Source organism: Hyla sarda, chromosome 11 (assembly GCF_029499605.1).
Source record: "Hyla sarda isolate aHylSar1 chromosome 11, aHylSar1.hap1, whole genome shotgun sequence".
NCBI lineage: Eukaryota > Metazoa > Chordata > Amphibia > Anura > Hylidae > Hyla > Hyla sarda.
This window is the reverse complement of record NC_079199.1, coordinates 8,595,569-8,611,007: the sequence shown is the minus strand read 5'-3', so window position 1 is coordinate 8,611,007 and position 15,439 is coordinate 8,595,569. Positions and strand designations below refer to the sequence as shown.

Here is a 15,439-nt window from a genome sequence, read left to right as displayed (position 1 = left end):
TCGGAACAGTTTGTTCCAAACGCTGAGCAGCGTAGTACCCACTTAAGGTTCCCATACAGATTAGAGAAACATTAGCCAAGCGGCCAGATGTTGGCGAGACCAGCCAGCCATCTAATGTGCATGGGGGAAGAGAATGATCAGACATGTTGCATTTCACATGCCTGATCCTTTTATTCTTGACAAGATAAGCTGGAAGCTGGTAGTGGCTTACCCTTACTTTCTTTATTCAGGACACATGAACACTCAGCTAAGCTTGTGGTGTCCCAGAGCAGAACACCTTTGCTACCCCAGTTCTGTTCAGGTGGTTGTTACCCCCAAGGTGCATTTCTCTGATTCTAATCTAAGTTTTAATGTATTTTGAGGTAAAAAAAAAAAAAAAAAAAAAAAAAGAAATCTATGTTTATCAGCATTTATTGATAACAAGCCTTTAATTGCTCTTTAATGGTTAATTCTGTTTCTCTGTAAAGAACTAGTGAGTAGCCACAGCAACAGTCCTCATCCAATCAGTGCAAGGCAGCCCTACCTCCATCCTAGTCCACTGGCAATAAGAGGGGTCCAGTCTATTAGTTTTAGCCTGGCCAGAGGTAAAGAGAGATCCCCTGTTGCAGTCTCCTGCTCTCATAACTCATGGGAGTAGGTCTCAAGGGTTGTCCACCTGTTCCAGAGTAGCTGAACTTCTTCATACAAATATACGGATCAGGTTGCCAAGGTGAAGTCAAATCATTGTCTAAGATTGCCTTCAGGACAATAGCATACGTCTGACGGGCCCGTTAGCCAATTGGATCAGTGTGTGAGAATCCTCGGGCCACATCCCTCCCCAGGACGAACTTGGGTCTGGAGCGCCTCTGCCTGATGGTCTCCATGATGTGGTGTCCAGGTTTTCCCGATGAAAGGAAGAGGGACCTTTCTGGTTTCCATGGACTGCCCCTGTGAAAATTCTGTTGGTATGCACGAGCGACTAAAGGACACCCGTCAGCAAAGTACTCAGTTCTTGTCTAAGTTACCCAGAAAATCCACCTACAGTCTAGTAACCCCCAAGTAGAGCGCAAGGGCCAAGCCATGTCTGAAGGGTTCCGCATGTTTGAAGTGTTCAGAGCTTCATAAGCCTCTAGCCCAGTGATTCTCAACCTTGGGGTTCCGTCGAGAACTGCCAGGGGTTCCGTGGGCTCCAGCAGGCATTTTGTTTATTTATTTTTTTAAATCTCCAGCCTCGGCCTGCGTGTCTGTGAATCACAGTGAGGGGCCCCTGAGAGTATCTTCCCGGCCCGCCTGATTCCACCCGGCCCCCTGGATTCTTCTTGGCCCACGGATTCTTCCCGGCCCCCCAGCAACAGCTCAGCTTAATTAAGGTTTATGCACCCTCTGTCACCCCTGACCAGCCCCTTCGTCACTCCTCTGTTACCCCTTTTCACCCTTGTCCACTTTCCTGTCATCCATGTCCACCTTGTCCGCCCCTGTTACCCATGTTCACACCCCTCTGACTACCCCCTAATCTACACCCTATCACCTTTGTCCAACCCCCACTATTTACCCCTCTGTCCCTTTGTCACCCCTGTCCACCCCTCTGTTACCACTTTGTCACTCCTGTCCACTCCTCTTTTACCCCCCTATACCCCTGTCACCCATGTACACTCTTCTACAACCATCTGTCACCCATGTACACCCCTCTGTCACCCATGTACACCCCTCTACATCCCCAACACCCCTGCCACCCATGTACACTCTTCTACACCCATGTACACCCCTCGACACCCCCAAAACCCCTCTGCCACCCATGTACATCTGTCACCCATGTACACCCCTCTGTCACCGATGGACACTCCTCTGTCACCCATGTACACTCCTCTACACCCCCAACACCTCTCTGTCACCCATGTACACCCCTCCGAAAAAGGTTTGGAAACACTGCTCTAGCCTATAACATCACAAGGGAGGAAACTAGCACCTAAAGTTAAGTGTCTAAGTCAGCAACCAGTAAGCCCAAGTCAAGACTGTCATATGTCACCAGTCAGAGTAAAGTCAAGCAAGGTCTGAAGTACTACAAGTCCCAGTATTTCCAGTGGACTGCGAATGTAGCTTCTCACTTTTTTTTTATTGCATCAGTGTAACCTTGTCTCCAGTATCCAAAATCCCTTCATTCGATTAATCTTTGCCGGTGCTTGGATACAGATGACTGCTTCAGTTGGAGTGGTGGTACGTGAACTTTGTCTACAGGACTACCACCACCAACATCACCACACATACCTGTTTATACCTCACCCCTGACCACACGAACTGAACACCAGCCAGTCAAGTAACCTTAAAGGGGTACTCCGCTGTTAGACATCTTATCCCCTAGCCAAAGGATAGGAGATAAGATTTCTGATTTCGGGGGCCCCGCCACTGGGGACCCCCGCTATCCCCCCTGCAGAAGCCCGGTACCTCAGTAGCCCGAGATATGTTTTCTCCAAGGCTGATGACGGGCGGCGCATCATGATGTCACGGCCCGCCCCCTAAATACAAGTCTATGGGATGGGAGGGGGCGTGACGCCCCTTCCATAGACTTGCACTGAGGGGGATGGACGTGACATCACGAGGGAGCGTGGCCATGACGTCACAATGCCCCGTCCCCTGCACCGCCCGTCATCAGCCTTGGAGAAAACTTAGTTCCGGGCTACTGAGGTACTGAGCTGCTGCAGGGGGGGGGGGGGGATCGCGGGGGTCACCAACAGAGGGCCCCCTGCAATCAGACATCTTATCCCCTATCCTTGAGACCGGGGATAAGATGTCTAGGGGTGGAGTATGGCTATCCTATATGCCATTGTTCGTCCATCAGTGTGCCTCCAGCTGTTGCAAAATTACAACTCCCAGCATGCCCGGACAGCCAAAGGCTGTCCGGGCATGCTGGGAGTTGTAGTTTTGCAACAACTGGAGGCACACTGGTTGGGAAACACTGTTTTTTGCTGTGTCAAGAAAATGTAAGATTTTAGTTGTCTTACGCATCAGTTCCTCCAGAGATTTCACTTGTCAAACACAATAGCACAAAGCAGGTATTAACGCTCGCTGTACACTACAGGATCCTCTTACACTTTACTGTTTGTGCAACCCTTGAAGGAGCGTCAGCAACCTGCAAACACATTTCTGCTTCTTATATCCACATGAGCCGGAGGCCACTGGAATAAGATAAGCAAACAGCTCCTAATACGCTTATGTACACAGTGATGTTATTGTGTCCTCAGGAAACAGCAGTATACAGCTCTGCTACTTATTAAAAAAAAAGTGTCCCTGTCATTTTTAATAAACGTTCGTCGTGTCATAGAGAAACGTCAAAAGATTGATCCCATAGAGATAGCAGCAGTATACAGATAGAGCTAGAGGGGAGGTGTATAACTACTGTATATCCTGATCCCATAGAGATAGCAGCAGTATACAGATAGAGCAGGAGGGGAGGTGTATAACTACTATATATCCTGATCCCACGGAGATAGCAGCAGCAGTAAATAGATAGAGCTGGAGGGTAGGTGTATAACTACAATATATCTTGATCCCATAGAGATAGCAGCAGTATACAGATAGAGCAGGATGGGAGGTGTATAACTACTATATGTCCTGATACTACACAGATAGCAGCAGCAGTATACAGACAGAGCTGGAGGGGAGCTGCACAAAACTCTACACACTGGGCTTGTTTCCTGTGTGAGCTGCAGGGAGGGGCTACTGTGAGAGTGAGCAGGGAAGGGGGGGGGGGGTGTTGTCCTCCAGCCAATCAGGGACACTCAAACATGGCACACTGAAGCTGTCAGCTCTCTGAGCTGCGGAGAAGGGAGAGTGAAGTGTCCTCTACAGTAGACACTAGTCATCAGTGTGATAAGAACTCCTGAACTTCCTGCCTGGAGAGAAACAGGGTATGTGCAAAGCAAAGATTACACTTCACATTGCAAAGTTAGATAACTTTATCATGTGCAGCTATATAAAGGTAATTCCATTTGGTTAGAGTTCTCCTTTAAGTAATGTGATTTTTCTGTGGGTCAGACATGACATGACCCAGTTCCAGCTGCTCTGGAATAAAACAGATGATGCTGTGGGATAGTGATGGCAAATGTGCGTGTGAAGTCCCATCAAAACAAGAATAGTACCAACTGGAGGCATACTGGTTGGAAAGAGACGAAAACAGTAATGTTGTTTTAATGCTGCCTAATACTTAGGGGGGTGTGCTTAAACTATTTTTTATCTTTTTTCATTGTTTCACGGTTCTCCACAAGGATTTTTAGAATATGCAATGCATTTTAAACTTTAAAATATGCCTTTAATTGTATATATATGTATATATATATATATATATATATATATATATATATGTATAAATTATTTGCGAGGGGGGGGGGGGGTTAAACTATATTAGATGGTCTAAGTCCATTTAATTTGTTTAGTTCTATTTTGTTGCTTAATTCCCATTAAATCATGTGTTTTGCTTGTTTGGTTTGGCACATGCTATTGATGATTTGTATTTTATACCCATGTTTTTTAGTTTTTTATTTTAACTTGGAGTATGTGCGACACATTTTCCCGTGCCACACAAATAAACGCATGCAACAGAAAATGAACCGACACGTGCGACACATTAGTAAATCAGCTCCCAGAAAAAGAGGAGTGAAAACTAAAACACTCCAGAAAAAACACTCAGATTTTAGTAAATCAGGGCCAATGTTTGTTTCCACGGAAGAGGTATTACGATTTTGCTGAGACATGAAAAGCCCTATGAAACATTTGGTATCTTTATTCAGTCATTTTGAGGAAGGACAGTAAAATAAAGACTCATCTGCAGTCATACACAGGGGAGAAGCGGACTCTGTGCTTTGATCACTTATCTCCATTCATCACCTGGAGCTGTATCCGTGCTCTACGAGCAAAACCATCCAGGACCATTATTATGGCGTCCCGAGCTCCATACTGTTCGCCATCGGTGTCCTAGGTAATATCTTCACTCTCGTCAGACTATGGAAGAACAAGCAAAACATAAAGAAGAACAAAAAGGCTGTTTTTTACCTATTGGTAACTGGACTTACAATTGTGCATTTAACCGGGAAGGTTATGGTCTGTTCTGTGGTGCTGGGAGTGTACTCGAAAAACCTGACTTTGGTCCACTTGGCTGGCGGCCATACTTTATGCACATTTTTCGCCTTCGGCATGGCCTTCTTTGGGTTGGCTCCATCTATCATTCTTCTAGCTATGGCTCTGGACTGTTGGCTGGCCTTGGCTCGACCATTTATTTACCATAGACATGTTACCAATAAAGTCGGGGATGTGGTCCCTCGGATTCTGTTCCTTGCCACTTTTTGGCATTGGCAATTTCGTACAGTATTGTCCGGGAACTTGGTGTTTTATCCAGATGAAAGTGAAGGACTCTCAGCCGAGTGACGTTGCTTACTTCGTACTGTACGGCACTGTCATGGGGCTGCTGGTTATAGCCATTGTCATCTTCAATGTCGACATCACGAGGCATCTTTACAAGATGCATAGAAGGCAAACCCTCAGGAAAGCCATAGGCACCAAGGTTGGACACAGTCCAATGAATGTAAAGCGAGCGGGTATGGAGGAACTGGACCACCTTATCCTCTTGGCTTTCATGACAATTTTATTTGTGGTCTGTTCTCTACCTCTTACCTAAAGTATCTCTCTCATGAAGAACATTAAGCTGAAACATTTAGGACTACTATAAAGTCATTTTGGCCCTTTAAAGGAAAACTGTCACATGTTTTCTCCCGCACTATCCACAGGTACTGATTGATAGTGCAGAGACGCTGATTCCAATGAGTTCTACCTTGCCCGAATCCGCCCGGCCGTTCGCCCGCAATCGTAGTTTTAATAAATGTGGAAATCTGGCAGTAACTGGCACAGGCAGGCTTCTGCAGGTTAACTGGCACTGACATCAGCGCTGCTTATGAATATTCATTCCCCCCTCCATCCAGCTCTCCCTCTCTTTGCCGCTCCTAACTGGAGGGAGGGGGGATGAATGTTCATAAGCGGCGCTGATGTCAGTGCCAGTTATGCTGCAGAAGCCCCGCCCGTGCCCGTTACAGCAAGATTTCCACATATAATAAAACTACGATTGCGGGCGAACGGCCGGCGGATCCGGGCAAGGTAGGGCTCATTGGAATCAGCGTCTCCCACACTATCAATCAGTACCTGTGGATAGTGAAGGAGAAAACATGTGACAGTTTTCCTTTAATGTGTGAGAAAAAAGTGGTCAGCTGACTTCCTGTGAACTGCATGGTGACATCAGGTTGTCCTGACAGCTCCCCTCCAGCTCTATCTGTATACAGCTGCTATCTCTATGGGACCAGTTTATATATATAGTAGCTATACACCTCCCCTCCAGTTCTATATGTATACTGCTGCTGCTATCTCTATGGGATCAGGATATATAGTAGTTATACACTTTCCCTCCAGCTCTATCTGTATACTGCTGCTGCTTTCACTATGGGATCAGGATATATAGTAGTTATACACCTCCGCTCTAGCTCTATCTGTATACTGCTGCTGCTTTCTCTATGGGATCAGGATATATAGTAGTCATACACTTTCCCTCTAGCTCTATCTGTATACTGCTGCTACTTTCTCTATGGGATCAGGATATATAGTAGTCATACACTTTCCCTCTAGCTCTATCTGTATACTGCTGCTGCTTTCTCTATGGGATCAGGATATATAGTAGTCATACACTTTCCCTCTAGCTCTATCTGTATACTGCTGCTGCTTTCTCTATGGGATCAGGATATATAGTAGTCATAAACTTTCCCTCTAGCTCTATCTGTATACTGCTGCTGTTTCTCTATGGGATCAGGATATATAGTAGTCATACCCTTTCCCTCTAGCTCTATCTGTATACTGCTTCTGCTTTCTCTATGGGATCAGGATATATAGTAGTCATACACTTTCCCTCTAGCTCTATCTGTATACTGCTGCTGCTTTCTCTATGGGATCAGGATATATAGTAGTCATACACTGTCCCTCTAGCTCTATCTGTATACTGCTGCTGCTTTCTCTATGGGATCAGGATATATAGTAGTCATACACTTTCCCTCTAGCTCTATCTGTATACTGATGTTGCTATGTTGTAGTTTTGCAACAACTGTTTGGAGAACACTGCTTTAACTTGTGCAAACAAATCATGTTCATATTGTTAAAATGTGAGTCTTTTTAACAAACCAATGTATACAGTAAATAGTACCCTGAGGGTGAAGTTACTCAAGAGTAGCTGAAGGGTTGATGCTGCAATCCTGTTATTATGAAAATGACTCAATCTTGTTCATTTGTATTGTATCTACTATGGGGAACTGCAGAATGCCAAAAACTTCAGAGGGACTTTCCCGGGATTGATCAGGGTTCACAGTTACTGGTTGAGGTGCATACTTAACAAAGACCACACATGATTGGTAAATAGTTTAGATCCACATTGCTGCCCCCCCCCCTCCCCCAATTGTTGGAGAAAATTTGGCAAAATTGATGTAATTTTAATGTAACACCACCACCACCACCACCACCAATGTGGGACAGTTTAAAAAATAATAAAAAATATATTTAGAAAAATTAACATAATTTTGGCACCTTCATTATAAGATGAAGAATCCTAATTATTACATCTATTATTGTGATATTACCAAATATGTATTTTTTTTATACTATAATATTTTAATGTGTTAATGTCATGAAAAAACCTTTTGCCATGTCAGAATATTTGATGACAGGCTCCATAAACTTTACAGCAGATGACGGGCTCCATAGACTAGACTGTGCAGCAGATGACGGGCTCCATAGACTTTGCAGTAGATGACGGGCTCCATAGACTTTGCAGTAGATGACGGGCTCCATAGACTGTGCAGTAGATGACGGGCTCCATAGACTTTGCAGTAGATGACGGGCTCCATAGACTGTGCAGCAGATGACGGGCTCCATAGACTTTGCAGTAGATGACAGGCTCCATAGACTTTGCAGTAGATGAAGGGCTCCATAGACTTTGCAGTAGATGACAGGCTCCATAGACTTTGCAGTAGATGACAGGCTCCATAGACTTTGCAGTAGATGACGGGCTCCATAGACTTTGCAGTAGATGACGGGCTCCATAGACTTTGCAGTAGATGACAGGCTCCATAGACTGTGCAGCAGATGACAGGCTCCATAGACTTTGCAGCAGATGACAGGCTCCATAGACTTTGCGGTAGATGACGGGCTCCATAGACTTTGCAGTAGATGACGGGCTCCATAGACTTTGCAGTAGATGACGGGCTCCATAGACTGTGCAGCAGATGACGGGCTCCATAGACTGTGCAGGAGATGACGGGCTCCATAGACTTTGCGGTAGATGACGGGCTCCATAGACTTTGCGGTAGATGACGGGCTCCATAGACTTTGCAGTAGATGACGGGCTCCATAGACTAGACTGTGCAGCAGATGACGGGCTCCATAAACTTTACAGCAGATGACGGGCTCCATAGACTGTGCAGCAGATGACGGGCTCCATAGACTTTGCAGTAGATGACGGGCTCCATAGACTTTGCAGTAGATGACGGGCTCCATAGACTTTGCAGTAGATGACAGGCTCCATTGACTTTGCAGTAGATGAAGGGCTCCATAGACTTTGCAGTAGATGACAGGCTCCATAGACTTTGCAGTAGATGACAGGCTCCATAGACTTTGCAGTAGATGAAGGGCTCCATAGACTTTGCAGTAGATTACGGGCTCCATAGACTTTGCAGTAGATGACAGGCTCCATAGACTGTGCAGCAGATGACAGGCTCCATAGACTTTGCAGCAGATGACAGGCTCCATAGACTTTGCGGTAGATGACGGGCTCCATAGACTTTGCAGTAGATGACGGGCTCCATAGACTTTGCAGTAGATGACGGGCTCCATAGACTGTGCAGCAGATGACGGGCTCCATAGACTGTGCAGGAGATGACGGGCTCCATAGACTTTGCGGTAGATGACGGGCTCCATAGACTTTGCGGTAGATGACGGGCTCCATAGACTTTGCGGTAGATGACGGGCTCCATAGACTTTGCGGTAGATGACGGGCTCCATAGACTTTGCAGTAGATGACGGGCTCCATAGACTAGACTGTGCAGCAGATGACGGGCTCCATAAACTTTACAGCAGATGACGGGCTCCATAGACTGTGCAGCAGATGACGGGCTCCATAGACTTTGCAGTAGATGACGGGCTCCATAGACTTTGCAGTAGATGACGGGCTCCATAGACTTTGCAGTAGATGACAGGCTCCATAGACTTTGCAGTAGATGAAGGGCTCCATAGACTTTGCAGTAGATGACAGGCTCCATAGACTTTGCAGTAGATGACAGGCTCCATAGACTTTGCAGTAGATGACGGGCTCCATAGACTTTGCAGTAGATGACGGGCTCCATAGACTTTGCAGTAGATGACAGGCTCCATAGACTGTGCAGCAGATGACAGGCTCCATAGACTTTGCAGCAGATGACAGGCTCCATAGACTTTGCGGTAGATGACGGGCTCCATAGACTTTGCAGTAGATGACGGGCTCCATAGACTTTGCAGTAGATGACGGGCTCCATAGACTGTGCAGCAGATGACGGGCTCCATAGACTGTGCAGGAGATGACGGGCTCCATAGACTTTGCGGTAGATGACGGGCTCCATAGACTTTGCGGTAGATGACGGGCTCCATAGACTTTGCGGTAGATGACGGGCTCCATAGACTTTGCGGTAGATGATGGGCTCCATAGACTGTGCGGTAGATAACGGGCTCCATAGACTGTGTGGTAGATGACGGGCTCCATAGACTTTGCGGTAGATGACGGGCTCCATAGACTGTGCAGAAGATGACGGGCTCCATAGACTTTGCAGTAGATGACGGGCTCCATAGACTTTGCAGCAGATGACGGGCTCCATAGACTTTACAGCAGATGACGGGCTCCATAGACTGTGCAGTAGATGACGGGCTTCATAGACTTTGCAGTAGATGACGGGCTCCATAGACTTTGCAGTAGATGACGGGCTCCATAGACTTTGCAGTAGATGACGGGCTCCATAGACTTTGCAGTAGATGACGGGCTCCATAGACTTTGCAGTAGATGACGGGCTCCATAGACTGTGCAGCAGATGACGGGCTCCATAGACTTTGCAGTAGATGACGGGTTCCATAGACTGTGCAGTAGATGACGGGCACCATAGAGTTTGCAGTAGATGACGGGCTCCATAGACTGTGCAGTAGATGACGGGCTCCATAGACTTTGCAGTAGATGACGGGCTCCATAGACTGTGCAGCAGATGACGGGCTCCATAGACTGTGCAGCAGATGACGGGCTCCATAGACTGTGCAGCAGATGACGGGCTCCATAGACTTTGCAGCAGATGACGGGCTCCATAGACTTTGCAGCAGATGACGGGCTCCATAGACTTTGCAGCAGATGAGGAGCTCCATAGACTGTGCAGCAGATGACGGGCTCCATAGACTTTGCAGTAGATGACGGGCTCCATAGACTTTGCAGCAGATGAGGAGCTCCATAGACTGTGCAGCAGATGACAGGCTCCATAGACTTTGCAGTAGATGACAGGCTCCATAGACTTTGCAGTAGATGACAGGCTCCATAGACTTTGCAGTAGATGAGGAGCTGAATGGACTGTGCAGTAGATGACGGGCTCCATAGACTTTGCAGTAGATGACGGGCTCCATAGACTTTGCAGTAGATGAGGAGCTCCATAGACTGTGCAGTAGATGACAGGCTCCATAGACTTTGCAGTAGATGACAGGCTCCATAGACTTTGCAGTAGATGACAGGCTCCATAGACTGTGCAGCAGATGACGGGCTCCATAGACTTTGCAGTAGATGACAGGCTCCATAGACTTTTCAGTAGATGACGGGCTCCATAGACTGTGCAGCAGATGGGCGCCATTAATGAGGGCAGAGCTGGGAAGTGATGAGTGTTGCTGATGGCTTCTCCTGGCTGTATCTAGAGATCAGTGAGGGTCAGCACTGAGGCCCTGACCGATTAAAACTTTTGACATGTCTGAATAACATATCCTACAAATAAACACCAGCCACAAAAAAGGAAATACAAATATATATTCTTTGTTCCAATTATAATTCAGTACGATGCAATATAAAATCAAGGTTAACATTTGGAAATCGTATGTTCGGCACAGGGACCTATCCCACACAGGTGCTTGCTCGCCAATAGGGAATCGAGGACACTTGCCCCGGATCCCCAGGCGAGGGACCGCTGCTTTCCCCTGTATGCGTACACACGCATATGGGTGAAAGCGGCCTTTCGGTGTAAGCTGCAGGACCTGCGGCCTACACTGACAGAAAACCCAATGACGTCACTTATCGGTGCCTGCAATGTGATGGAAAGAAGATGCAGCCAGGCTGTACTACGGCGGATTGTTTTCCTATTGGCTACCTACCTACTTATTTACCATCCAACTTATATACCTGGCTACCTACCTATGTACCTACCCACCAGTCTACATGGCTACTTACCTATCTACTCAGCTACCTGGCTACCTATCTACCTACCTACCTACTACCTGGCTTCCTATCTACCTACCTCCTTACCTACCTACCTCCTACCTAGATATCTACCTGGCTACCTACCTTGTTACCTATCTGGCCTACATAGAATCATTATCAAATTATATGTGAATTATAGAGTATACAGGGATGGTAACTGGGTGGTAACTACTTTTCATAGTTTGAAAGACGACAAGTTCATCAAGTTAGAATGATTCCATCGTGTTAAGATAAATCCATCATTGTTAAGATGAAAAAATGAATGGGTGAATAAAGTCAATGTGTATAGAGGAAAAGAATCAATGGAATCAGGTTAACTGAGTAATATAGAACAGAAATGATGCAAGAAGGTTATGCAAAAATAAAATGAGTAATCAATGGTATAAATAAGGTGACGTATATGATGTATACATGCTAAAAAGGTTTTTAGAAATAGAGTTTATTGCAATAGTACTTTATAATGTAACCCTGATAGTATCTAACTGACTATAGCCATTATATTGCATGACCAGTGATCTCTGTTAATGTATCTGTATAACTCTTTATACTACTTACTTACCCCTGGTATTATATTCCATTGTAATGAATAATTGGAAGAAAGAAAGTTTATTTTTATATTCATTTGGATTTCCCTGGTGTAAAATATGTCAATTTGGCGCCTCCCAGTGGTCACACGTGTTATATATGAGTATTATTTGGTTAAACTAAATGTCTGCATGGCGTGTAATACGTTTTTTGTTTTTTTTCCACAGCAGTTTCTTTTAGCAATAGAATATTTTTTTTTTCAACGAAAAATGGCTATTATGTTTTTTAAGGGAGACTTTTCTTTCCTAATAATACATGAGAGTATGAGAACAAGATATGCCTTGTACCATTTTTATATACACATACAAGTAATAATAATATATATATGATTTAACAGTGCCACTACACATCTACAGACTGCTTCCTATGCCCCAGCAGAGAATTCTCCCACTGACCCCCTATTACACAGACTGCTCCCCATGCCTCCTTCTGTTCTGCAGGCAGCTCCTAATGCTATCTTAAATAAGAAGTATCGTGGACAAAAACTTATCTCCTATCTGCATCAGGGGTAAGTTTTACATTGCGGGGGAGGGGGTGGGGCTGAGCGTTGGAGCCCCCCGCGATCTCCTGTATGGAGCCCCAACTCTCTTCCACAGGGGCGTGCCACGCCCCCTCCATATAGGTCTATGGGGGAGCCATTTGGTAATCTTCGGCTCTCCCATAGAGCTATATTGTGGGAATGTGGCAGCCCCCACTTCAGGCGGGGGTCATGACGTGCCGCTGTGGGGGAGAGCCGGGGCTCCATACAGGAGATCGTGGCGGGCCCCAGCGCTTGGACCCACCAAGACCCCCCACCCCCGCGATCTAAAACTTATCCCCTATCCTGCAGATAGAGGGTAATTTTTTGTCCATGGACGTCCCAGGAGTGATCGGTCTCAGGAGTGATTGGTCCCAGGAGTGATTGGTCCCAGGAGTGATCGGTCCCAGAAGTGATCATCTCAGGAGTGATCGGTCCCAGGAGTGATCGGTCCCAGGAGTGATCGGTCTCAGGAGTGATCGGTCTCAGGAGTGAACGGTCCCAGGAGTGATCGGTCTCAGGAGTGATCGGTTCCAGGAGTGATCGGTCTCAGGAGTGATCGGTCTCGAGTGATCGGGGCCAGGAGTGATTGGTCTCAGGAGTGATCGGTCCCAGGAGTGATTGGTCCCAGGAGTGATCGGTCTCAGGAGTGATCGGTCTCAGGAGTGATCGGTCTCAGGAGTGATCGTCCCAGGAGTGATCGGTCTCAGGAGAGATCGGTCCCAGGAGTGATCGGTCTCAGGAGGGATCCGTCTCAGGAGTGATCCGTCTCAGGAGGGATCGGTCTCAGAAGGGATCGGTCTCAGGAGTGATCGGTCTCAGGAGTGATCGGTCTCAGGAGTGATCGTCCCAGGAGTGATCGGTCTCAGGAGAGATCGGTCCCAGGAGTGATCGGTCTCAGGAGGGATCCGTCTCAGGAGTGATCGGTCTCAGGAGGGATCGGTCTCAGGAGTGATCGTCCCAGGAGTGATCGGTCTCAGGAGGGATCGGTCTCAGGAGTGATCGGTCTCAGGAGGGATCGGTCTCAGGAGTGATCGGTCTCAGGAGGGATCGGTCTCAGGAGTGATCGTCCCAGGAGTGATCGGTCTCAGGAGTGATCGGTCTCAGGAGGGATCGGTCTCAGGAGTGATCGGTCTCAGGAGGGATCGGTCTCAGGAGTGATCGGTCTCAGGAGGGATCGGTCTCAGGAGTGATCGTCCCAGGAGTGATCGGTCTCAGGAGAGATCGGTCCCAGGAGGGATCGGTCTCAGGAGGGATCGGTCTCAGGAGTGATCGGTCTCAGGAGGGATCGGTCTCAGGAGTGATCGGTCCCAGGAGTGATCTGTCTCAGGAGTGATCGGTCCCAGGAGTGATCGGTCTCAGGAGGGATCAGTCTCAGGAGTGATCGGTCTCAGGAGTGATCGGTCCCAGGAGTGATCGGAGTAAGGACCAGGAGTAAGAGTCGGTGCAATCGTAATGTCAAAGTTTTATTTTCATGACAGTAAGGTCAGGTTTCCACACAGGTTTTTTTCTGGTGTTTTTGGATATCTGCCACTGCCACTAATTTGTAATAAAATCCTCTAGACTGAAAAGAAGGGAACATAAAGCTCCAGGACAATAAAGGAGATACCGCGTCCCTCTAATTTTATATATACAGTTTCATATATTATCATAACCAATATTCTAATAATATTTGCTCTACTAATGCTCATCTGCATTGTTATTATCTATGACTCTTTCTTCTCTCCATAGGGCCGTGTCTATATGGGAGTATTCTCAGATAATGCTAATGAATATTATAGTCCTCCGACTCTTGTCCTCTAATTGTATAGTGAATCCCTGGGTTTTCATCATTTTACGGACATCGCCATTTCAAACGCACGTGAATTGTCTTTTCTGCAGATCGAAGCCGAAACCCCAAACTAAACCTCGACTACTGGAAGAAGATATAAATGTGGAATAGAGTATTATCGGACTCATCAGCTTCCGGTTACCAGGATATGTACATTCAGGTTGTTTATTTTATTCAGTTTTACAGATGTGATGGGAAATCCATACAGTCAGACTTCTTTTATCTCTCATACTATAATCGTTTTATTTATTAGCCCAAAACTGCGGCAGAATTGAACAGAATTTATTTTCACAAATCAAAGGTTATAGTAGATGTTGAGGTCTCATATTTTGGTCTCCTGGACTTCCTGAAGGCTCTCTACCCCTGCTACTTCACTAGTTCATATGCTGCTACGCTCCTCCAGCTAAAAGACCATTCCGGTGCTCACATCTAGAGGCCAAGACATATTCAGTGTAAAGAATATAAAGAATGGAGCCCTCCAACCACTGGAACCCCCGCAATCTCCGCAGAGCACCCGTCATTCTGAAGGAACACTGGGTTCTGGCGGCAGTGGTCATGACGTCACGCCACGCCCCTTCCATTCATGTCTATGGGAGGGGGTGTACGGCCCAAGCTGATGTTTTGCACTGGGGCCCATAAGCTTCTAGCCACACCCCCATCCAAACTGGAGTATAGGACCTTATGTATTTTGGATTTCAAGTGACAATAGTAAGGAGTACCAATAAATATTGATCAATAAAAGCTACATTTTTGCATTAAACGCTGCCATTTCTTTTATAAAACCCACAGGCTGGAAATGCGTTAGCCATTGATGCTGACATTAGTAAACATCCTTTAAAAGGATAAAATGACAAAGTTATGGATTTTAAAGGGGTACTTCGGTGGAAAAAATTTATTTCAATCAACTGGTGCCAGAAAGTTAAACAGATTTGTAAATTACTTCTATATAAAAATCTTAATCCTTCCAGTACTTATCAGC

General features: G+C 46.3%; 1 protein-coding gene across 1 annotated transcript; it reads left to right on the top strand.

Annotated features, from left to right (window-relative positions):
- Nucleotides 1-886: 886 nt before the first annotated feature.
- Nucleotides 887-14,575, top strand: LOC130295741 (prostaglandin D2 receptor-like). Its single transcript, XM_056546804.1, is given in 5 exon segments — nucleotides 887-1,027; nucleotides 4,867-5,291; nucleotides 5,293-5,646; nucleotides 14,363-14,404; nucleotides 14,406-14,575. Coding segments are annotated over 5 exon segments (1,128 nt in total). The 3' UTR covers nucleotides 14,572-14,575.
- Nucleotides 14,576-15,439: the final 864 nt, after the last annotated feature.